General features: G+C 39.1%; 1 protein-coding gene across 1 annotated transcript in view; it reads right to left on the reverse strand.

Annotated features, from left to right (window-relative positions):
* cacnb2b (calcium channel, voltage-dependent, beta 2b) overlaps nucleotides 1–25,934 on the reverse strand; it is a 38,438-nt gene extending 12,504 nt beyond the window's left edge. The window contains exons 1-2 of the mRNA XM_058393738.1: nucleotides 25,385–25,934; nucleotides 3,517–3,594 (exon numbers count right to left, since the gene is read on the reverse strand). Of these exons, the coding sequence (XP_058249721.1) occupies nucleotides 3,517–3,594; nucleotides 25,385–25,432 (126 nt within the window). The 5' untranslated portion in view covers nucleotides 25,433–25,934. The remainder of the gene's footprint in view (nucleotides 1–3,516; nucleotides 3,595–25,384) is intronic.
* Between the last annotated feature and the right edge of the window lie 720 nt (nucleotides 25,935–26,654).

The following is a 26,654-nucleotide window of genomic DNA, read 5'->3' on the forward strand; positions in this document are numbered from 1 at the left end:
TAATATTATAATGTTCATGGTATAATGTTTAGTAATACTGCAAGTAAAGACAAGTACTTTAATATTAATGCTGTTCAGGTTAAAGCAAATGTGATACTTGTTAATGCTGGCAGTATTATGCTCATGAATTAATTCACAACTCAAATGACTTATGCTTCAAGTTCCATGTACAACAGTGAAATTCTATCAGGGTTATCACATGCTCCATTTTTGAACAACAGGAGTGAGTGGCTAGCTAAATTCACACAGTCTGTTTAGAGGATAAACTAAAAAAAATGACACTGTAGAATAGGCTTATGAGAGTTGAAATGGTTTGCATGTGTTTTAGTTTCTAATAGGTATTGGAATTTCACTAATAAAGTCAAGCCACAGAATAATTCTGGACTCACAGTAAATTTTGTTTTAGAATTAAATATAGTGATTATCTGTCTTTACAATATCTAGGGTGATTGCCCGGATAGATTATTTCTCAATTAAGCCTCTGCTGGAAGCAGTGTCAATTACTATTCCAGACAGGATTGATGACAGGATTAAACAGCCCAAATGGTAAATATTATCCACTACCATATATATGCAGCTGTATCCAAAGAGGATTTGTAACAAGAAAAGTTGTAAGGTTTGTGCAGCACCCGCTGTGGAGTCATTCCCATGGACACACTGGCTGCTGCTCCAGAATAGAAGGGATGAGGAAGTTGGAAGCTAAACATGAGACCCCACCCCATCATGTCAGTGGTCAGTTCTTATTATGGTTGCAATCTCATACTCAAGTGTTTAAAGGTTCATTATTATCCCATAACTGGATATTTATCTCAGGTTAAGGCACTGAACCATCTTATGGTCCACTTCTATTGACAAGGTACTCACAGTGATATATACAAGTGGAATTTCTGCAAATTATCCCCCAGCCAGACCAAAAATGCCATTGCATTAACCCAATTAGGATCCTATGCATACAAAATGGGGCATAGAATAGAAATGCACAAGGGGGCTGCTTTTAGTGTTTAGTTTTAGTTCTTGCAGAGTCACTCTCCGAAATAATCTGGAGCTGGAATCCCAAAAGAGATTTTGGCAGATCAAGACAGCACTTTCATGTAGTGTCACACACACTATGCAAACTGTTCTAATTATTGGCCAATTTGCATAAGTGTTTACTATCCCCAGAGGGATAGACTGGTTGAGTGATTTAATTAGTTGCTCAAAAATATGATTCATGTTCACAAGGCAGCTGGAACTGGGTTAATTAGATAGGACCTGTTGTTTGCAATATGAGAATATAACAGGATCTACACATTACGCCTGGCTTAAATATAGATAACACAGCAATTCCTTTTACTAAGAGTAATTAAAGGAAACCAGCTAGCACCTACATTAGAACAAAATCTTAGACAGAAAATCCATTAAAATAGGCAACCAAATTGTTTTTGCTTGTAGATCAGCATATCAATGGTGAAGTGGAGCCATGAAAGGAGAGGAGTCAACAGGAATTTTCCTGGTTTCTACAGTGACTGCTTTTATGGATATCACTAGGAGTTAAGGCTAGATTACCAGTTATTCTTAAGATATATACACCTGTTACGCGAACGCCTTGTTTCCCAGGGTAACGTCTGGGCAACCCCGCCCAAATCAGGGCTCAAACCCAGAGCTCCATGGTCGCCGCATGTGCCTGCATGCCATGGGTTCAGACCGATACGCAGTTCAAATTACCGAGCCTGGACTTTAAAACAAACGAGCATATGAACGAACAAACCTGACAACAAACAACAATGGCCGATGAAGACAGGTACAAAAGGGTTCCTATATACAGTATAGGGAAGAAGATTAGGGCTAATGGGGAACAGGTGACACAATGGGAAATGAGAACAATGGGAAGGGTGTGGCACAACGGGGAAAACACACAACAAAGCAGGCCCCAACGATTCACCTGCCAGCACCCCCTCCAGTGGTCTGGCAGGGAACTGTCCCAGCGGTTCCTGACATAATCCCCCCTCTAATGTATGGCTCCTGAAGTGCCCCAGCATAACTGAGGGAAGCCCTAGGGGTAAGCGGGAGATGTAGTCCAACATAGAGTGGAGACACAAGAGAAATAGAAGTCCATGAACCCAGTCCACAGTGATACCCCAGGCCCTGGGGACAAGGTGACATCCAACACGGGCAGGAGGCGGGAGGAAAGCGTCTTCCACCTGGGTTGCTGAGCGGCGTCCTCCACAGAACTCCATAGTGGAGTGGTGTCCTCGGCTGGCAGGATGGTGGAACCACGCTTCCAAAGGGTCCAATAAAAAGGGAGTGCCCCCCACCAAACATGGTGCCAAGCGGTGTCCGCCACAGAACATCGTGGAGTGGCGTCATTGACCTGGACAAAGGTGGAGGCACCTCCCTGGGGAAAACAGGGAAAGGAAGTCCACCTGCTTGAAACAAAACAGTTTCCAAGGCAGGTGGTCCACCGGATGTCATCAACTGGTAGTCCAGGGCCCTCACCAGCAGACTGCAGATAGTAGCCATGGACAGGAACTCACTGGAAAATCCCGCTGGGTCTTTGAAGGTAGTTGGCCATTCTGTAACATCTGGGTGACTCCACCCAAAGTGGGGCTCAAACCCGGAGCTCCATGGTCACTGAGTGCACCCGCACGCCATGGAGTCAGACCCATACACAGGATTCAAATAAAGCACTGCTTTAATAACATAAAACACAAGACATGGGGCAAACTAAACATGGTTACAGGAACATGATGTGAGCATGGTCACCAGAACATTCACCAGCAGTCTGGACTTTAAAACAAACAAGCAAACAAACATACAAACGAACAAACATGACAACAAACAACAACAAAAATGACCGACAAAGACAGGTACAAAAGGGTTCCTATATATAGGGCAGAACATTAGGGCTAATGGGGACCAGGTGACACAGTGGGAAATGAGAACATGTGTGCCACAAAGTGGAGAAAACACACAACAAAGCAGGCTCCAGTGATTCACTTGCCAGCACCCCCTCCAGTGGTCTGGCAGGGAACTGTCCCAGCGGTTCACATGGTTGTTGTTGCATGTGTTTTTCAAGCGCTATTGTTTTGGTCACTTGTCCTGTATTCATTCCTGTCCAATAATCAGTCTATTTCCTAATAAATTCTCACGCCATTATTTATATCATCCTGTTTCTTTGTCTCTATGCAACACTATTATTAGTGTGTGTTTCTAATTCTTATTTCCTATCACTTTATTTTCTGGTTTTAGAAATTGTGCCTGCACTTTTGTTTCAGTCATGGATCTATTTCACATTAGAATGCTATGAACATTGATGATGATGTTTTAAATTATCCTTAATAAATAATCCATTTGTTTATATTTAGTTTACAACCTTGTGTCCAATCCCTGACTACTCATTACAAATAACTGCAATGTATTTATTGTTTTGTCTGCTTTTTAGGCTGTTCATAAAAGGTGTCCACAGGACAGTGCATAAGTACAATAGAAACAGTACATACATCTATTGCACCTTGAATTGTAAGAAATGTTGTGTACCTTGGCCTTCTCCAGCTGGACCTGAGCATTCTTCTCCTTCTCCTCAGTGGCCCCTGAGTCCTGACGGTCCGCCAAACCCTGAAAAAATAAAACAAAAGAGGTGAACCTAAAATCTTTCTAAACACAAAATTCAAACCACAAAGCACTCATATTTAACAGTCATGCTTTTTGATTTTATTCTTTATGTCAGCCATACTCACCATAAAATGCAAAAATACACATATGACATTAAATAAAAAATACACAAAACAGTCTGTTAGCCATGTAAGTGATCATTATGCATATGCCACTGCCATACAGTGCGCTGTTGCTAAGCTCACTCCATGCAGAAATACAGCCAACTGCCTGCGTCCTGTGTCTGTCGAGGCAGCGTGCCGGGTTTGTTGAGTTGAGACAGCGCGTCCTTTTTCTTGTCCTCTCAGCAGAATCTAATACCTCTATTTCAACAAGGAGCAAGCAGTAGGTAAGACCTTCACAATGAGGTGTTGAGGTTGTGGAATAATCCTTATTTAGGCCACTGCTATTCAGCCATTGTGGGCCTAGATGAACATGGGTATGTGGCGATGCCTAAGGGTGGAGAGACACTTGAGAGCAATCTGGGACGGTCAGCTCTTTGCCAAGTCATCTCCGTCAGATGGGCCATAAAGGAATCCTATTAGATACAACTACTAAATCGCAGAATCTGGGGAGACGCTGAGCCTCGTGTTGTGCACGCGCCACCATCTTGGTAATGCCCAAGGGCTAGGTTTTCTCTGGATGTCCCTTTATGGCCATCCCCACTGCTTCCTACCTGACACCACTGGTGCTTTGGGAGGTCAGCCATGGCCACCCATGCTCCTGCTCTTAATGTGTCACTGCCTCCTGGGTTAGCCCCTTCCAGCTCACTGTTTCAGGGCACCAGACGAGGTAAGAACAGTGAGAGCCTATCATCTCTCTCAGACTACCTGGCAGCATGGAAGCTTCTGAGAGGTGGGTCGCAGTAGGTTCTGGATACTGTGGGAAAAGGCCACAAAATCCAGTTTGCCTTCCACCCTCCTTCTTTCAAGGTGTGCTATTCACTGTTATTGGCACATTCCTCCAGGAGGAAGTTCTCTCACCTCTGAGAAAGGGGGCATAGAGCATATTCCCCTCCCAGATCGAGCCTTCGACTTTAAAGTTGACATTTCTTGGTTCCAAAGAAGGACACGGGCTATGCCCAATTTTGGACCCCTGTGCTCTGAATTGTACGCCAAAAAATACAAGTTCAAAATGTTAATGCTCAAGTTCATTATGTCATAGAACAGGCCCGAGAACTGGTTTGCAATGATAATCCTCAAGGATCTCTGTCTTCACACTTTTATACTGGGTTTTCCCTTTTGGTCTAGTCATGGCGATAGCAATTCAGGTTATTCCTTTCCTATACATTGGACAGTTTGAAACTCTGGGTTAGAAGCAGGGGTTTTTCACCTCTGCAGACACCCTGCAGTTACAAGGGCTATGCATCATGATCCTCTTAACCTTCTTATGTGAACAGACCTTTCGCTGGACCATTGGTGGTCCCTATCATGAATCATTAGGGTGGTCTGTGTTTGAGCCCTCTGTTTAGGTTGATACACCAAATCTTGCCCTAGGCAGAGACCAGAGTTCTCTTGCTGAGAGCGATTTACACTCCAGAGCACATGATCAGGAAGCAGGCTTTCTTCTAAGGCAGGGGTTGAGGCCCAGGGAATGGCATCTCCACCCAGAGGCAGAGGAATAAATATGGCAATTTTTGGCTGGACGGAAGTAGCTTTGTTCTCTTCTGAGGAGTCGACCCACTGTTCCCTGTGGCTTTTCAACAGTCCCTTTGAGGACTGGATGTAATGGAGCAAATGTAGCTGAGACTCCGTCTGTATGCTTTCCCCAATAGCTTGCCTCAGGGGGCCCCAGCCAGGGTACACCATGAGTGAGTCCACATGTTACTGATGGGTCCTCGTTGACCCACCTGAGTCTGGCTGGCAGACCTATTGTTGCTGACCATTGATGGGTGTCATATGCCTGTTTTCAGGTCTCTCAATTTCTGTGAGGTGCCTGGCTTTCTTGCAAGACTGCATCTCCCATCCTGGGACCTTTCAATGGTACTAGAGGGGCTGCTCTAAGCCCCCTTTGAACCAGAGGAGTTTCTGAATGTACTGTGATGTGTTATAGTTGCAAATGTAAACTTTTTATTTTAAATGAAAATTTCTAATCACATAACCTACACGAGGTCAGTGGCATCAATTTCGAGTTAAAACAGACATCTCTTCTGTGCTCTTGTACTCTTTTTTGAGTGCTTAATAATACAGTAAGATTGCACTCTAACATTTATATCACTTATTGCCTTGTATTAATTGCCTTGTATATTTGGCAAGTGCAGGCAAGAAATATATATACACAATAGGCGACAACAGGCCACACACAACAAATCAATGCTTCCTCACTGGAAATATCCTCTGAAGACTCTCAGCTAAAAAAACATGGAAGATGAACTCTCAGCCAACTTCATCTACAAATGTAAGTAGCTTGTTATTGTTGTTCTGGTTCTCAAATGATTACATATGTTCAGCCTTTTTTATATGGTTTGTTTGAGTTTTAACAAATTTGAGGGTTAAATAATTATAAAAATACACTACCTAACCTACAGTCCTGCTTGAAGTACCATGACAGAAACATGTATGATTAAACAAATCTATATGATATATAAAACTTTTTATATTTTATATATCTGGGTTTTTTTTTTATCAGGGATTGATGAGGAAATTAGAATGTTCAGTCATCAGTGTCTCAATGTGTAATGAGCTAGGATCCTTACCAGTGACAGTACATATACACTATATACTGATTCACAACCTAGGGCACAAGGGTGCTGATTGAGATGCATCCTGGATAATAACTCAAGGGGAAGCAGTGCAGAAACAAGGCCTAATGACATAATATATGGTCCTTATTCTTCACAAGGTAGTGGTGTAACTTTGTTATAGTGGGTCCCAGTGCAAGCATTACATGTAGGTGCTACTCAATGCTGCCTCTCCAAAAGTAAATAAATAAATAAATAAATAAATAAATAACACTATGTTCCTATAAAAATATAATACCACTAATATTTCAGAATGAAACATTCTGGTCAGGGTCATGGTAGATACAAAGCCTATCCCGGGAACACTGGAGGGGCATGAGAGAGATTATACCCTGGATGGGAGACCAGTCCATCACAGAGCACCACATACACACAGCCACACAGCCACACAGATACAGAAAAGTAACCAAGGCCCTGGATCAAACCTGCAGCTTTTAGAAAAAAAAAGATTTGAAATTTAAAATTTGTTTACCTAGGTATCACTTAAAAGTCTGAGTTTGTTGTTAAGTAGTGATTAATTGTGATTAACTGATTAGCAGTAATTAATGTAATATATTTTACTTGTGTATTCTTAATTAATATAGCATGAGACTAAAGAGAAAAACATGATGGAGCACAGAAAGAGCTGTTTCCCAATATCTCAGGCATGCAAAGGGGCTTTTTTTTACTCTTGTTTTCCATAGGCATCTGTTCACCCAGCATCCCACCTCCTGCTACACAGTGTCATGCCAAGCACAGTACAAAGCAGTGCTGAATTATTAAATAACACTATAAGCTGCTCAGGCTTATAATGCTAAAAGGCTATGCTACTTATTTTGTTCCATCGTATGGGCCATAACATGGAAATTCCAGGAAAATCTAATAACACAGGCAAGCAAAGCTTCTGATATATAGTAGTATATTAAATATGTACTACAAAAGGCATATTACATATTAATATGAAAGCACAAAAATGTCTATCTCAATTTATCTAACCTATTTAACCATGTGCAATATCACGTTAATATCAGATCATGTGCAATGTCATCATAATTCCCAAGCACCTTTATTGTATGTTATGTATACACCGATCAGTCATAACATTATGATTACTGACAGGTGAAGTGAATAACAGTGATTATCTCCTCATCATGGCACCTGTTAGTGGGTGGGATATATTAGGCAGAAAATGAACATTTTGTCCTCAAAGTTGATGTGTTAGAAACAGGAAAATTGGGTAACCATAAGGATTTGAGTGAGTTTGATAAGGGCCAAACTGTGATGGCTAGACCACTGGATCAGAGCATCTCCAAAACTGTAGCTCTTGTGGGGTGTTTCCGGTCTGCAGTGGTCAGTATCTATCAAACATGGTCCAAGCTAGGAACAGTGGTGAACCGGAGACAGGGTCATGGGTCTGCCAAGGCTCACTGATGCACGTGGGGAGTGAAGGCTGGCCCGTGTGATCCGATCCAACAGATGAGCTACTGTTGCTCAAATTGCTGAAGAAGTTAATGCTGGTTCTGATGGAAAGGTATCAGAATACATAGTGCATAGCAGTTTGTTGCATATGGGGCTGCATAGCTGCAGACCAGTCAGGGTGGCCATGCTGAGCCCTGTGCACCACCAAAAGCAGCAACAATGGGCATGTGAGTGTCAGAACTGGACCACGGAGCAATGGAAGAAGGTGGCCTCGTCTGATGAATCACGTTTTCTTTTACATCACGTGGATGGCCGGGTGCGTGTGCGTCACTTACCTGGGAAACACATGGCACCAGGATGCACTATGGGAAGAAAGTAAACCAGTGGAGGCAGTGGCATGCTTTGGGAAATGTTTTGCTGGGAAACCTTGGGTCCTGCCATCAATGTGAATGTTACTTTAACATGTACCACCTACCTAAGCAATGTTGCAGACCATGTACAACCTTTCATGGAAACAGTATTCCCTGATGGCTGTGGCCTCTTTCAGCAGGATAATGCACTCTGCTACAAAGCAAAAATGGTTCAGGAATGGTTTGATGAGCACAACAACGAGTTTGAGGTGTTGACTTGGCCTCCAAATTCCCCAGATCTCAATCCAATCAAGCATCTGTGGGATGTGCTGGACAAACAAGTCCCATCCATGGAGGCCTCACCTCGCAACTTTCAGAAAGGATCTGCTGCTAACATCTTGGCGCCAGATACCACAGCATACCTTCAGGGATCTAGTGGAGTCCATGCCCCATGCCTCTATTTCTTCCTTCCTTATGGAATGGAATATGGGACACATTTTTTTCCCAAACTAACTGGATTTTCATAAATGCCATATTTCCTTTGTAAATGCTCCTATGAATGTTCTTGAGAGTGCAGAATCCTGCTGCTGGACCACCAGGGGATTGTAAGTGCTCCTGTGAATGATATACAAATATATTTGTTCAAATCCAGTTTGATAAATGAGGCCCACTGTTGGCAAAGTATATTTCTTTGATATTTTTGCTTAATTTAACACTGACTAATAACAGCTAAGAATAATGTGCATTTGAATGTATATGACACAAGAAAAATAGTGCCTGCCTCCAGAAGCTCAGTACATCCTAATTTAAAACACTTTAGTAAACAAATGTAGACAAATTTCCTGCCTGTGACTAACTGAACACTAGCAGTTTGCCTGCATATTCATTTAGGGAGCTTTTAAACTGGCAGTTTAGTATGAAATCGTTTCAGTTGCATTGGAACTGTGACATAATTCCCATAATGTTGTACTTGTACTCATACTCGGGCCTGCACTTGTACAGGATATAACCTGCGCATGTGTTTTAGCTGATTGTGACATAATTCGTTTCCACAACACACGTGACAGCAGAACATTGTAGGACATGGAAGAAGTGAGATGCTTTACTGCACATAATAATACTGTGAGGATCTTATTGTTTGTTGTTTTTTAATTTTTCCAGTGCCTACAATATCTTCTAACTATTCGTGCTGAGTGAGAAGCTGCTTAGAATGGGTGTCACCATCTCCTGGATTGCTGACTATCTGTCACATAGGCCCCTGGTGGATTACTGGATAACTTTGTGGACTAGGAATTACCTGCTCCTGTGTGATGAAAACCAAGGAGATGGTGGTGGACTTTAGGAGGATTAAAACTTTGATTAAGCCCATAGCCATCATGGGTGAGGAGGTTGGAATTGCTGATAACTATAAGTATTTGGGTGTACATTAGAATTAGTGGCTGGGCTGGAGGACCAACACTGACACTGCATACAAGAGGAATGAGGAATTGATTCTGATTTATCAATGTTTGCAACAAGATGCTGAAGATCGTCTGTGGTGGCAAGTGCCATTTACTGTATTTTTGTCTGCTGTGGGGGCAGCACCAGTGCCAGGGATGCCAGTAAGATTAACAAGCTAATTCACAAAGTTAGGCCTAACCTTGGACACAAACTGGAACGGGAGGTTACAGAACAAACTGATCTCCATTGTGGACAACCCGCCTCACCCACTCTAACACATTTCTGAGTCAGTGGAGCTCCAAAAGACTCATTCAGATTCGTGGTCAAAGAGAACATTACAGGAGGTCATACCATATGCAATAACATTGTACACCAGCTCAACTGTGTATAACAGGTGATAACAGTTTCACACTGCACTAATACAACCATTAACATCAATATATTCTAGACTCTCAAGGCTCTTCAGATTCATTATCTACTGTAATATGGTAAATTCATATATATAAAAAAAAAATATATATATATATATATATATATATATATATATATATATATATATATATATATATAGTGGTATTTTAACAAAGTGGAATCAATTGGGAACAACATCAACTCAGCCACAAATTGGTAGGCCGCATAAAATCACAGAGCAGGGTCAGCGCATCCTGAGGTGCATGCTGAGGTGCCAAGTTCAACGCAATGCATTGGTTGCAGTGGTGTAAAGCACGCCGCTACTGGACTCTAGAGCAGTGGAGACGTGTTCTCTGGAGTGATGAATTGTGCTTCTCTGTCTGGCAATCCGATGGACGAGTCTGGGTTTGGCGGTTGCCAGGAGAACGGTACTTGCCTGACTGCACTGTGCCAAGTGTAAAGTTTGGTGGAGGGGGGATTATGGTGAGGGGTTGTTTTTCAGGGGTTGGGATTGGCCCCTTATTTCCAGTGAAAGGAACTCTTAATGCTTCAGCATAGCAAGATATTTTGGACAATTTCATGCTCCCAACTTTGTGGGAAGAATTTGGGGATGCACAAAACAAGGTCCATAAAGACATGAATGAGCGAGTTTGGTATGAAGGAACTTGACTGGCCTGCACAGAGTCCTCAACCCTATAGAACGCATTTGGGATGAATTAGAGCGGAGACTGCGAGCTAGGCCTTCTCGTCCAACATCAGTGCCTGACCTCACAAACGTGCTTCTAGAGGAATGATCAAAAATTCTTGTAAACACACTCCTAAAAATTGTGGAAAACCTTCCAGAAGAGATGAAGCCTTTATAGCTGCAAAGGGTGTGCCAACCTATATTAAACCCTACGGATTATTTTTTGTAATTAAACTTTTCATTTCATGTAAGACGCACATAGCTATCACACTACTCACACATGCCTGTTAATACAAGGTCTGAGTAGTGACCATGATACAGATGTCAGTTAACATTACTCTAAATCAGTGAGCACAAGGGGAACATGGGGGTGGTAAAATTGTAGGACTTGAGATCAATTAGGTTTTCCTGTTAAGATTTATGTTATACTTAACAAATTAAAACCTGATAAAACACTTTACCATGTAGATGCTGAATTGACACATTTGTAAGTGTGTGTGTGTCCCAGGTATTTGTGCATGGACACTGCACAAGAAAAAGGACCCTATTATAAAGACAGGGTCTGTAGTTTGTAAATTGCTTCCTCTATAAAGTGCTTAAAAATGAAAACATATACAGCATGGCAGAAGAAAATATTAAGTACTACAGTGGGACAGTCTGACTTGGTAACTCAGAATAACTGATGTGTGCTGGACACACCTGTGTCCTGGGAAAAAGATTCAAACAAATGACAAGCAAGGATCTAAGCAGATTGACTTTAACAGAAACTTGCTGCTCTACAGATTCAGATGAAAAAAAGTTCAAATTCAGCACAGTCAGTATTTCAGCATTTAGTAACCAATGCTTTGGTGTGTGATTGGCAATTACAGTATTTGTGCAGTAATCTTATTCTGCTTTACATTTTAAAAAACTATGTAAAAGAAATTGTACTTTGTGACTGGTCAAATATATAATAAAAGTATCATTAAAGTTAAAATAGACTGCTGCCGAAGAGGTACTGATTACGTTAGCTTACTTAGCTAACTAAAGCGTAAGTAGCAATGCACAACATAATTTATATAATGACAGATTTATTCACATACACAATAAAATCCTGCATTGCTGCAACATCAGATTTTATATTAAAGAAAATCGCCATTATGATTATCACAGGATGTGCTAACCTCTACATGTTTTCTTAAATATGATGTTGAATTCTTGTAAGAAGAAATCGTATGTTACTGAGGTGGACAGAGCAGGTATCTGACTATGAAAGAGTCTTTCCTCTGTTCTACAACCTGAAATAAATCCTGCAGGTATGGGTGTGCGGGTGGCTCTACTGAACCATTTGCACTTGCTGCATTTAATGAAAACAAAAAGCTTTGTAGGTTCGAAAATAATAGGTTGAATACAGCGTACACTGTAGCTTGGTTTACTGCTGTGTTGTAATTTATTTATTTACTTAAGTAACGAGAGATGTGGGATAATGTAGTGGAGTAGAAAGTATGATATGTTACTTCAAAAAGTAGTGGAGTGAAAGTAAAAAGTCTCAGAAAAATGTAATACTTTAGTAAAGTACAGATACTGGAAAAAATATAAAATATTTTAAATTATTATTGTTATTATTATTATTATTATTATTATTATTTTAGATTTTAGTTCTTGTTACTGACTGAGCTGCTGTAACACAAGAATTTCCCTCATGGGATCAATAAATTCTATCTATCTATCTATCTATCTATCTATCTATCTATCTATCTATCTATCTATCTATCTATCTATCTATCTATCTGTCTGTCTGTCTGTCTGTCTGTCTGTCTGTCTGTCTGTTTATCTGTTTATCTACCAATCCATCCATCCATCTATAATAAAATACATTTAAAAAACAGCAATAAAAAAATATAGTGAGTCACACTGTGTCTCCATTAGTGGTTGTGATGACAAACGATGCAAGGTTTAACAGAATTATGTCAGTCTGAAACCAGACTAGTGCTGCGGTGGGAGCTGAGAACAATCACACTCAGATACTAACCACTGCAAAAGAGTCAGAAAGTCTGAGAGTCAGACCTTACTCATTACAGTAGTGTTGCTATTCAGTAGTAACTTATTAACTCATATTTTTAAAGCAAAACAAATTAGTTCATGCTTGCTTTTTCTAGGTTGAATTAATGCAATGCCTTGCTGACTGGACATCCTAGTACAAGCTAATATTCCTCCTATCTAAACTATACTGTACTGCCTCAAAGTCAAACTTAGCATAGATTATGAAATATTACTAATGGCCTGACTTATTGGGCTATTATGATCTGCCACACCTGCTGTAATCTAAAGGTGCAGCTTTTTCATTAGTAAAATGAGGACTATGGCAAGAGACATAGATTTGTCCTACAAAGCCCCCCAGCTGTGGAACTGCCTTCCAATGAGGCAAACATCCAGGCTATTTGTTAAATGTTTTTTGTTAAAAGGTTTTCTCTTAGGTAAAGGTCTGTGAGTTCATGGGAATTTTGGTTAAACTGAAATATTTTGATGGCGTCAGGACGTTATGTCACTGGGTGCCCTCATGCCTCTGTTCTGGCTCTATAAGTTATGTTGTCATAACTAGTCGTGCTGGAGTCCCTGTTTACACTCTGTTCACAATGTACATCCCTTTTTTCTCTGTCAACCTACAGTATACCTGAACTCCTGCTGCCTCATGGTGATGCTAGATCCTGACTCTCTCTGCCTGCCAGATCTGCCTGGTCTATCCTGATGCTTTATATCTGCTTGCAGATTCCTTTTCATGGGAATCACTCACTGCTGCTGAGAGTATCTCTACATGACAGCCTTAAGATTGCATCACACTCAGTGTTCCCAGGATAAGATCAAGATCCACTACAATCCAGATCAGAATAAAGTAGTTACTACAGAAGAACAAACAGATGAACAAACAAACGAACAAACTACATGATGAGTGCTGTAACAGAAAGACCAGACTGAGCTACAATGCTAGATAGGTCCTCTATTGCTGCCTTAATGTTGTTAGTCATGATTGCTTCTCTGTAAGGAGATTAAGATCACATAGGTCAGTCCAGGATTTAGAGAGACAGAGGGAGAGACAAATGCAAAATCCTCTTGGTCAAGCAGCCTTACAAGACTGTAAATAAAGGCACATGTACCATTTCAGAGCAAAAACAGAGAAACTTTTCCATTAACTCTAGGAATAAATGGTGTATTTTACCGTTCAAGAATAAATAATGTGGTTGCTTTGTATAAAACAACAGTCTGTATGTAATTAAAAACCTTTATTATAGTTGAGCCAGTATTACAGTGTTACAGATACAGTCTACATTGTTATAACTACACAGCTATGGAACTTAATTATAAAGACAAATCTACTAAATTAAATTGCACAGTAAACTAAATGACCACTTTATTTTAAATAAATAGAAGTTGTTTTTTGTTGTTTGTTTTCTTTTTGCTTTGTTTCCTTCAGCCTACAATAATCATATCCACACCCCCAAGTTAGGAAATAGTTTAAATAACGTTGTGTTGCAAAATATATTGTTTTCAACATTAAAAATGATATTTAAAGGTAATTGACGGACACTTGCACAGCAGTTAGCGCTGCCCCTTCTTGGTTTCATTGTCCCTGGTTCAATCATTAACTCAGGTTACTGTCTATTTCGAGTTTCTCTCCCTATGTCCATCTGGGTTTCTTATAGGTTCTCAGGTTTTCTCCTACATCCCAAAAACATGCCAGTAGCTGCAATGGCTAAGCAAATTTGCAATTTGAATGTAGGTGTGTGTGTACATGGTGCCCTACGTTGAACTGGCATCCAGTGTATTCCTAGCTGTATTTCTGCCCAGTGTTCCTGGGATGTGCTCCAGATCCACCATATGCTAACCAAGATAACATATATACTGATAGATAAAAGAATAAATGATATTCTGCAACATCCTATGGATGATGTTGTAATGGTTATACAATATCAATAAACAATACAATACCGTCTTAAGCTCAGTACACAGCAACTAAAAGCAGTGAAGATGAGACACTCAGGCTCACATGGATTATGGCTGTATGCAACAGATGGCCTTCTCCTCAGATGGCACTTTCAAATATAGCCTACCTCATCAGCCATCACACATACAAGCAAACAATACTCAATACTCAGAATCTTACCTTTTTCTTTGGTGGCATACCGACTACACTTGTTTGTCGCTTGTCCCTCCACGACTACTGCACAAGTGAACTGTTCGCAATCTCACCCAGGAAAGTACATGAGATCCCCTTTAATCCATTCCTTTCTAGAACAGATGACCAATTTCTCATATGTGCGAGCTAAAGTAAGACTTGCTTTGTGTGTTTGGTGACCATTATTTCCTTCTGCTGTATAACAAATAAAGAAAAAAAATATAAAAAAAGTATAAAAAAAAAAGAAAAAAAAAGAGCGTCTGTCCGGCAACACTGAAAGCTTGAGCACATCTCATACTCTGCCAGTGTGTGAGTGTGTGTGTGAGTGTGTGTGTGTGTGCGTGTGAGTTTAGGGGGTGGGGGCACTCAGCGGCTTTGAGGGCTTATTTCTCGAGCGTGGCATCTGTTGCTTTCTCCCTGCATCCTTCTATGACCTGAACTCCAGCAATCGACTGTAAGCCTGATTCATCAAGACCTCTGTGCCTAGAAATTAAACTCAAGCAAATAGAAAAGTATTCAAGTATTGGGGTAAAGCTTCTGTTAGGTATGTATCCATTCAAGTGTTTAGAAGCCCTTAAGAAAAATTTTACAAATTCAGGAAAAGAATCTGATTTATCATGTCAGTGGAATTGATATGTTAAAGGTAACAACATGGTAGATTGTTAATAAAACTTCTCTGATAACTTTCAATCATTATACTATCCCCAAAACACAAGGAACCCATGTACTCACCCAGTTATCTGCTGTGACTAGGGATTGAATAGTAAAAAAAAAAAAAGTGGAATGGTGTAGTGCTATTTTTATGTATGTGAATGCTGGTTTATGAATGCAAAGACCACTGTCTCCTGCAAAATCTGCTGTATGCCAGAACAGTGATGTAGCTATGAAAAACATCATTCATCTGCCCAATTTGTGTTACCGAAACATTTAATTTATTTAGTAGAAAAATTGTGTAAAAACTATTAAAAAAATCAGGAAACCCAAGCATATTTTTATCCCTGCTCTGTCCAACCAAATACAGGCCAACCTGGATAGAAAACTGTCCAATCTGAATGCCAGGCTTCAGCAGTGCTGCTTAGGACCTATAGCAGGAGTACGTCTAAAACAAAACAAGGACTAGACATAGTATTCTAGAGGGATAGAATATATATGTGCAAATAAGAAGGGTGTAACAATACACTCCAGTCACAACACTGGCTTCACAATTTAATTCAATTTTATTCTCAGAATATTTTTAACAGAACATGCGTAAAGAACAACCCATTACTGAAAAGATCCTGAATAATAAAAAATGCAAAACAATCTGCTTCTTCTTTGTTTGTATAAAACGGAGGTTTTATATATTTTAGAAAATAAATAATTGCATAAATTATCACAATTTCACTAAATAAGGCTCTGCAAGAAAGGACATGATCATGTGATCATCATGTCTGGTGTTCAACAGTATAATTGCATTAGTTGCATAAAGTAATTAATATAATATTGATTTTGCACATTTCTTTACATTTTTGTATGTATCATGTCATGATGTATCATAACAGTAAATAAACAGTCACATTAGATTAAGTATATTAAAGAAATTGAAGAGATATAAGTTATAGAACAATAACAATGGGGTAGTTGTGTGTTACCACTCTTTAGAATATTTATTCAATTTTATTTGTATAGTGCTTTAAACAATGTGACACTGATGCAAGCAGCATTACAGTAACATAACAATTCAGAATATAAATTATAATGTTAAAAAATGGGACTATATTTATCACTATAATCTATCCCTATAAGGCTATTAGTTATTCAGACTGTGGTTTGTTTGTACTCTGCTGCAAAAAAAAACAAAACAAAAAAAAACAAATATATAGCTAAAAAAGCTAAAAAACAAATAAATCAACAAGCAAAAAAAAACAAAAAAAAAACAGTTAGAGTATATGATGCATTCACCACAGACGCAATAGATATTTATAAGAAGCCAGTTATGAAAATGCATACATAGGGGCTTTGACTGTTTTAAATGTCTGTTAGATTTTTTTGCTAGATAATCGAGAGGGCAAAAACAAAGTCAAAGACAGATAAGCACAGATAATGTGTCTAAGGTGTACACTCCTTTCTGTTGTAAGATATACTGCAATGTTTGGTAGAGGAAAAGAGGGAATATGGAGTGGATAATGGCTGTACACCAGAAATGTGAGCGCACCACCATGACCTTGTTTCCCACACAAAATAAGGGCTGACCTTGTTTCCCATGTTTCCCAAGATCGTTTTGAACTGTTTTGTGATTCTGACTGGCAAACATATGTTGTTAATACACATAAATACAGATTACAAGGTTAATCCAAAAAAAAAAATTACAATATTGTACAGGAAAGCATAATTCTAGCATATTAGCCTCTCAATTTTGTTTTAGGCCATGTTGTTATTCATTTTGTCCTGCCCCATTAAAATCTATGGTCAAGAGCCATACTGGTAATTACTAAATAAATGACAATGAGTCATATAGGCATATACATACAATCCAATGTAAGTTTAATACCAAACATCGCTTGTACTCGTCAACCCCCACCACACACATACACATATCAGTCTGTAAGCCTCTTACAGCATAGTGTGTCAGTGTAAAGCACTGCAGTGTAATACACAGTGGACAGGACATGTTCATACACACACCACCTTTAAAATACCAGCCAGAAAAATGCCTACCAGCATCAGGCAGTGCTGTTCATACAGCCTGGAAATAAATATGCAATAATATTCAGAAGCAAACGTTTCTACAGATTTTTATTATCTACTTTATTATCTGAACTCATGTTACATAATATATTTTATTGTCTAGCTAGAATCCTAGGTGAGCACTTAATATTCTTTGTTCCCATAATCCCTGCTTGTAACCACATGCCACATTTCCTACCAGGCCACTTGTTTTTTTTTCCTGGTGAAATCTGTTGTATAACATTTACATTTATTCATCAGTTTTCATCTAAAGCAAATCACAGGCAGAGCCAGAATATAATTATAATATAATATATGTAATCATAATAAAAAGTATTTACATGCTTTATTAAAATTTGTAAAAATTAAAATATCAAAATGAAAAACGCATGCACATGCAAACAAATAGTTCCTGTATATAGGAGATACTTAGTAAGGGATACTGGACCACTCTTTGTAGTGACTTCTTTTATATTCTAAACTAAATTGAAATTATTTTTTTTTGTTTTGTTTTTACCTCCCTCACCATCTTTATTTCTTATATGAGGATTTTAACTTTTAAAATACTTTAAGGTGCTAGTTATTATATAACACTGTATATTTGACTGCCCCTTCAACTTACTCTAAGAGGTTCCAATAATTATGCACCCTACTGTAGATGTTAAAGGAGTTGACAGTGATGCAACATTAAGTTTCCACCAATTAACCAGAGATAACTGAGAGGTAGTTGTGACGAGAAAAGACAGCCATAATTAAGCACTCATAATTAAGCATACTCACCCAGAACACAACTTATTTATATTTGACATGTCAGACTACAGGTCTGCTTTAGGATTTCTCAACCTCATAGACTTCTTATCTCAAGTTCAAATTCAGCTTCTCTTTCCTGGCTGTTTTCTGTGACTATCAGGGCCAGCAGTACCTTTGGAGGCTACACATCCAACATTAGTCACATCAGTGTCAACTACCAAGCAACAAGAAATTCCTTATTTACATAGCTTCACATTCTCCATCTTAAGTTTCTCTGAAAACACTTGACTGCACTCATAACATTTGGCCCATTCCTATATTCTGGCATCAGAGAGTGGCCAATGCAAGTTAGTCAACAGCTGAGAGATTAAAGAGAGAGATGAAGAGAGAGATAAACAAGGAGCATTGGCAAGTGTCCCTCAAGCATCCCTTAATTCAGCAATGCTCAATATAATCCTCTCAAGGAAGACAGATCAAAACCAGATCTATTAAGCTGGGGCCTCAACCTGTTTGGTGCTGTTAACTGCCAGAAATCTATACAATGTCTAAGAAGGGTGGGGGGGGGACTGACTGACTGACCGCTGATTTATATTTTTATTAATTTTAATCTTATTTTATTTTTGTTTAAATGATCATGAAAGTGAGGCAACACAAATCAATAAATATTGACAATAAAACCAATCAGTCAATTATCAAAACAAATGCAATTCTCTTTAAGAACGTTTACTGTCCTACTTTAATTGAAATGGATGAATGAAATAGTGTTTTGTTTGTTTTGTTATGTTTAAAACTTTGCCTTCAAATGTAATATGAAGTAACATAAAAGCTTCATTTCAAGTTCAAATTGAAAAGATTATATATAAAGATCACAAGCATTATACCAAACATAATGGAGGTCTAGTAACTTATAAAAGTAGCTTTAATTTAATTTTCTTGTGCTTTTTTATTTTTATTTTTTTAGCAATATTTTTAATATTCAGCATGAACACAATATCTAAACTGAGATCTAATCTAAATAATAATCTGCGCATAAAATAAAAGCTAATTCATTATATTTAAATGTAATTCCCTATTTTAATTTATTAAACTAATAAAATAATGGCTAATAAATCTATTCTATCTTTATTTGACCGGGTCTCATTTAAAGAAAACACGTCATGGTGATTTTCTGATTCTCATTCTCTGATTTTCTCTGTGTCGGGGAATATAAGCCATTTTGTGTTTAGTATTCACATCCAAAAACCTAAACTTCAGCATGGCATATTGTGGTCACATCAAACTGTCAGTCAGTGGCACTGGACTTAATATTGATAGCCACTTGAGCCAATATCAATCTAGAATAATGCCCTTAAATTCAGGGTCAGAATTGTGCATAAATGAGAGTCCATTTTAATCAGATTCTGCCCAGACTACTTAGTGCATAAGTCTGTAATTCTATTTGAATACTGAATTTTGGTTTTAAAACTCACTATGCTTGTGCAACTCAGCAAGAAATATGGCCCTTATATTTGTGATTTTTTCTCTCTGTCTTCCTTATGTCACACAAAGAACAGAAGTTTTTTTACAAGAACACTAAGTCCACTGGCACACTGCTAGAGTACTATAAGGAAATTACGTGAAGGGCCATGCCAGCCAAAGCTGTAAAAGAAGAGGGTTAGCAGGGATTGACAGAGGAATGGTGTTGCACAAATAGTGTATGGCACTATGCCAAATAAAACAGCATCACAGTCCTGCTGAAGCTTTTTCATTATATAATATGGCAAATTGGAGTGCCAAAAGCAGGTCTTAATGTAAGTATGTCCTTCACCTGCTGCTCTGCTTAACCTGTCAAACTGGCACAGAGAGAAAGAGAGAGAGAGGGAGAGAGAGAGAGTCACACAGCAGCGAAAATCATCCTGCAGTAGTCAGTGACCAGACAGCCAGACAAACACTTAATATAATTCAACTTCCCTCAGTGCCAACAAACAAGTGAGGGTGGGAAAGGAGAATGTTGTATTAGGGCCAATGAACTGAATCTTAAACTGACCATAGAAGTCAGTGTTCTTCACTTTTTCCTTCTACAGAGAATTCTCTACATGAGAGTAATCACTTATAGCCATCAATTTGCTGCACCAAGTGTTAGCTTAGTCCGACAAGAAATGTGTTAATAAATTGATCAGTAAATAAAGTAATTCAATAAATAAACTGTAAAAATGAAATCAAGAAACGGACTATAGATTTTGGTATTCTAAATACAAATAAATGTATTACAATGTTATTAAAAAATACTTTCTTATATAACGTCTATTTTTACACACAGGTACAAATGTGAAGCTTGAAATTGTATTATTTCATTGGCAGGTCCTTCCAAAAAAATGTCAATAAAACATAATTTTGAACTAAAAAAATCTCTAAAAAAATATGTTTATCTTATAAGCATAATCTTAGAATCTTAGAATGGAATATAATATCTCTTTTATACTAATCATAAAATATTTTAGTGCTGCTGATTTGACAAAACAAATAAACTAAGCAGTAATTACTTAGGTTTGCATTTCTAATCAAAAAATACTATCCAGCACACTCAGTGTGTTTGTGCTGTTAGGTGTGTTATTCTGTATTTTGGATCATCTTGTGGAATACAGTTAGCCTTATAGGCAGTGATTCAGGTCCAAATTCACCTTTGCTTCAGCAGATGTACTAACCTGATTATAAATGACCATGCACAACAACATTAATTCCTTTAATGCCTTTACAAATTCCCAAATATACTATTTATACTGTTGAAGACCTTCATTTTTGAAGAAGAAGAAGAAGAAGAAGAAAAAGAAGAATGCTGTGATGTAGACATAGGAGCAGGCTGTGTGGGATCCATATGTGGTTTATTAATCATCACAATAGACAAATCCAAAAAGTAATCCAAAGACAAGATCAGTAACAAGAGGCACAAAATCCAAAACAGTATGGCCGGTACACAATGAATCACTGAATAACAGAACAAAGAACAGCTTGGCATGCAATAGAAATCGCAATACAAAAGCTAGCATGGCTTAACATGGCTTAAGAATGCTAAAACCTGGAAGTGACCCTTGACCCAGAAGTTGATCAGTATTCAGATGATGGGGCAGAGGGGGAGCTGTGGCTGGAACCATTGCAGAATCCCCCTTCCTACTAACACCTCCAGGTGTTCTTCTCCTACAGGGGTGTCCCTGGGGTCTGGGTGCTGAATGACTGGGGCGGTTTCTGTGAAACTCTTCAGTGATGGAGGGGTCAAGGATTTGGTTCACATTTACCCAGCATTGCCCCTCCCAATCAAGAAGGTGAGTCTACAATAGGGGGTGTACAATATATGCTGGTGCACCGTCTATGTCTAAAGGTGGAGGGGGGGCCTTGTTCTGGGTTGTTAGTGGATGAGGGTGCATGAGCAGGCTCGAGAAGGGAGACGTGGAAGAAGGGTGATATGTGATAATGGTGCAAGTGACCAGGTTGTAAACGGTAAGTGACCAGGTTGACCAGCCATAGTATTTTGAACAGTCCTGCTTGGTAGCTTGAGCTTAATATTTTGTGTGGAGAGGCACACCAGCTGACCCGGTTGATAGGGAGGTGAGGTTGTCTTCAACAATTGGCTTGAAATTTTTGGGTTGATAACCCAGGACACACTAGAAGGGGTGTGTATGGCATTACCCAGTACTCATAGTGCCCCCTGATAATGTGGAAGGCAGTTTTTTCGTCAATCAGATTGCAGGCACTATGGAGGTCTAACTTCGTAAAGTAGCGGGCCTCTCAGAGCTGTTTGAGGATGGACAGTACAAGAGGTAGTGGGTAAGGGCACCGAACCGTTGGAATGGTGTTTAAGCCATAGTAGTCGATACATGGTCGTAATCCACCATACTTTTTCTTTAAGAAGAAGAACATGGCTGCCACTGGGGATGTGGAGAGTTGAATAAATCCTGCTGAATGAATCCAGATTCCTTACGCCAGTGTTGCCACTGTTTGTGTTCTCAGTTACACTCATCATAGGGCCATTTGGCAGAGCCCCACTTTCTCAAGACAATACAGTGCTGATGACACCAATATTGCTTCCAGGTGCATCCAATTAGAATAAATGGGAATAAAGGATCAGGATGGCAGAGAGTAGAAGTATTTCTGATCCATTCCTTGGGTGCTCTACCTTAGGTTTGCCCTTGAGGAAGCGTCTTAGCAGAGCAGACACTAAGGTGAACCCTTAGATAAGCATCAGTAAATGTTTGAGAACCCCTAAAATTTTTGCAGTTCTGTAGTAGTCCGAGGTTGAGGCCTTGCTGTTCTGACTTCCATATTCAATGATACATCTCAATTGTTTTAATGGATGTGCTCTGCATCTAGAAGGGCAGTGAGAAGGTAGCTTGTTGGCTTTTGCATTAATCAAGACTACAGGTAGGGTATGGCATGTTCCAGGAATATTTACTTCCTTTCCTACTTCTAGGCTCTCAATCTGTGTAGCGTGGCATAGGAGAGTGACATAAGTAAGCTCACCTTCTTTCCAGAAGATTTTCGGGTTATACGTAGTTAGCCAAGGCAAACCCAGAACAATGTTGTTGTGAGGGGATCTGGTGACTTTGCAGGTACAGTATAGTGTGCCAAGTGTACTTCTAGGTTATCCTTTCTTCAATGGTGAACCATCTAATGCTTTTATGGTCAAGATTCTTTTTTTTTTTTGCAGGAAACAGGTGGAATATATAGCATTTCAGTTATTTTTTCATCAGTGAAGTTCCCTGCCTCAAGGGAATCAATTTGCACAGGAAAATAGTTGTATTGTGAATACTATATAAGTACGGAAGTGGAAGGTCAGTGGTTAAGATGCTGAGCTACTAATTGAAAGGTTGGACTACTAATTGAAAAGTTGTGAGTTTAAATCCCACAAACACCAAGTTGCCAATGCTGGGCCCGTGCGCAAGGCCCATAATCCTCACCTGCTCAGTTCTATAAATGACATGAATGAAAGTTACTCTGTATAAGGGCATCTGCCAAATGTTCTAAATTTAACTTTGCTCATAACTTCAAAAATGTCCTGTTGCCATAGTATAGACACATTCTACCTTATCTACAGCAGTCATTTTCTTCAGGTGAAAGGTGTGTGGTTGCCCATGCAGATGACTGGATAAATTTTCTGAGTGAGAATCATCACAACATGCAGGTTTTGCAGTATTTCATTAAGTCCCTGACAAAAAAAAGTGTTTTAAGTGTTTTAAGTCATTCATATTTCTAATGTGAGCATGCAGAAGGGAAATGTATAACCTGCAGTTTACATTTTGTGTGTGTGTGTGTGTGTGTCTATAGGGGAGTTATAGCCTACAATTTTGGTGGAGTTGCTGACCCTTTGAGGCTATGGGTGACCAGAGGCCCTCTGGTGGTGTGTTGCTGAATTGTCCCAAACAGCAGAATCTTTATTTTGATTGACTTTTGAAATTGAATTATTTGAAATGTGCACACATTGTCTTTTTCTTACAAGTTTTCATAAATCAAAAGCAATTTTGTATTCTGTAATGGTGATCAAAAATAATGCAGAATTTTTTTTAACAAATAGGTAAAAGTACCATGGTTTAATTATACTAAAAAAAAAAGCTACTGTTTCAGTACCATGTACTTTATCATGTACTTACATACTGTAATGAGAGCACATGTAGTTTGTTGATTTGTACCCCCTGCTTAAGCATTAATGAAGCACTATTCATTTTTCCTGTTTAGTGTTACTCTACTGTCCTTTGCAGGCAGACAGCACATCTAGCCAACATCAGCACATTGTTCACAAATTGCACCTCAGTGCATGCAGGTTGTTTGCAAATTGGTTAAACATCAACACGATGTCATTTAAGGTCACAGTTGATAGATGTTCTTACTATTCTTACTATTATACTTTCTTTGTTACTGGCTAAATAACAACCTGAAAATGTAGATTATGTTGATTAATCATTGAAGGAAAGTTGCTTGTAAAAAAAAAAATTGAGGTGAATCCTTTTATTACAGAGGGTAGAGATTTAATAAATCATCGTGCAGTGTGCTCTTGTGTGGAAGTTGACATTCTGAATTGAACAGCAGTAACAAATGTATTGAGCCACTCAGTAACTACTATGCTATATAAAAGATGCAATAAGTGTGTTTAATATACACGCAGAGGACAATATACTCATAGAGGACAACAGAGCTATACCTGCTTTCTTTTTTGACACATCAAAGACATATATTTGTATATTAAATAAATGCTCTTGAGGAATTTATAAGCCATTTGGACTGACTGACGCATCTACACGGATCCAACCAGCCAAAATGATGTGACGAAATACACACTTTAATGTGGCCAGTTTGTGTTCTGCAGTGCAATACACATCCAAAAAAAAAAATTAAAACTAAATCTATCAGACAGACTGTTTTCATAAACAACTTGTTGCTGAGGTTCATACAGATCCTTGCATGAATCATTTTGAGTAGACCATGCAGGTATTTAAAAAATAATGAATCATTGTAAGTGTGAGGTGGAGCCCAATTTTTTTGATAAGAAGCCCAACAGCGATCCAGTGTGCTGAAAAGCAAAGAACTTCTGAGTGGGTTAAACTTTATCAGGTAAATTGGCTGTCTTTATTAATTAAATACAGAGACTCAAACTATTTCCAATGGCACTTAGTGCGTGCTTGCAATGCACAGAAGGAGTTAGTCAAACATGTCACTGACTTATTTCAGTGTCTTATACTACAGTTCAGAAAGATGTTGTGAAACTACCAAAATATGGAACCATATACACTTCTAGCAGTTCTGCTATAGATAGATTGCAGAGACAGGCTGGTGAAATCGGGAAGTGTCACGCAGAGAGGAGCACTCTGCCAACCTGAACATCTGGCTCTGTAGGAACAGGTTGGTATTTTTCCATTCACAAAAATCCTCAAAAAGTCATATTTCAGCCAAATACGTGAATAAAATTTGAAAATGCAGCATGACATTACAAGATCTTGATATCACTAAACCTTCAGCACCTATGTGTTGTATGTGTACTTTTCTTAACTCTCAAATTAATAAATTATATGATTTTACCATGCTAAAGAGTTTTTCTTTTCTTTTCCCCCCTCATCTCTCTCCTAAATAGATCAAATTAAGTACAATTAACTTACATAGGTGGACAGTTCTCTACGCCAGTGTCCCAGACTACAGCAAAGCATCAAGAACACATCCAGAGGTCAAGATGAGGCAACATCCAAAGCGAGGCACCGGTCACTTCACAGCTCCCATAGAGCTATTAATTTCCCAACAGGGAGATCCATTAGATTTGTCTTGTCCACATAGACTCCACTCATATCTGCAGCACACAGAAAAAGAGCCGAGAAACTCCAGCCTACCTCTGGTGGATGAGTTGAACCAACAGATTGGGTGTTACATTCAGAAACAAAAATTCAAATCTTCTTCAGCTTGGGATTCCACAGGCACACACTTAGCTAGCTTCAGGTGTGTGTCTCGTCCTTGTGATCATCCCTATGATACCTCTGATGCGAGCCAGCTTTATTTATTTATACACACACACACACACACACATACACACACACACACACACACACACTCTTCCACTCCTATCATACACACACACACACACACACACACACACACACACACGCACACACACACACACCAGCTCAGGGTTTAAGGATTGATTCACGGCAGCGTAAATGTCATTTTCCCATCTGACTTTCCCTGCGTCAGCCTCTCCCTCCCACTCCAGCCAATGAGAGCAGAGAGCAGTGCCGCGTCTCTGTGAGCGTCTCTGTCTCCAGTCCGTTTAGGCAGAGGCTTGAGCTAACACTCCCTCCCTTTCTCTCTACTTTTTTGGCCAGTCCTTTACCTCAACAACTCTACACAAATGACCCTCCCCGGAGAGCTGTCTATTTCTTTGCTTTATTTTCCTCACAGTAATTCCTTTACAACTTCTCATTATCTCTCACCAGAACACACTCTCTCTCTTTCTATCTCTTACTCTCTCTTTCATTCAGTTCCCCCTGATACCCACATAACTGTATTATGGCTTGCAGGTACTTACTTTCTTCTCAGTTTTTGCTCTCCACCTATGTTGCTAAATGACATGACAGTGTCAACAGCACGAGACACGCTGCCTGAATTCAAATGTGGCTCAGCACCATACAGTGCTTGCCTCCTCTCCTCTTAGCCAATCAGAACACACACTCTCTCCTCATCATTCCCATTTTATCAGATTCTATTATCTGTGTACTGTATCAGCATGTCTTTTCGTTCTCTCTGTCTTCTCTCGCTCTCTCTCTCTGTTTTCGATTACTCACAAGAAAAACGAGAGCATGCATAATTTAATATACTGCATACATTTAAATTGAATTATTTAGAATTACGCATCTTTTTATACAGCCATGAGAGGCACCT

This window comes from Hemibagrus wyckioides, linkage group LG07 (genome assembly GCF_019097595.1).
Source record: "Hemibagrus wyckioides isolate EC202008001 linkage group LG07, SWU_Hwy_1.0, whole genome shotgun sequence".
Taxonomy (NCBI): Eukaryota; Metazoa; Chordata; class Actinopteri; order Siluriformes; family Bagridae; genus Hemibagrus; species Hemibagrus wyckioides.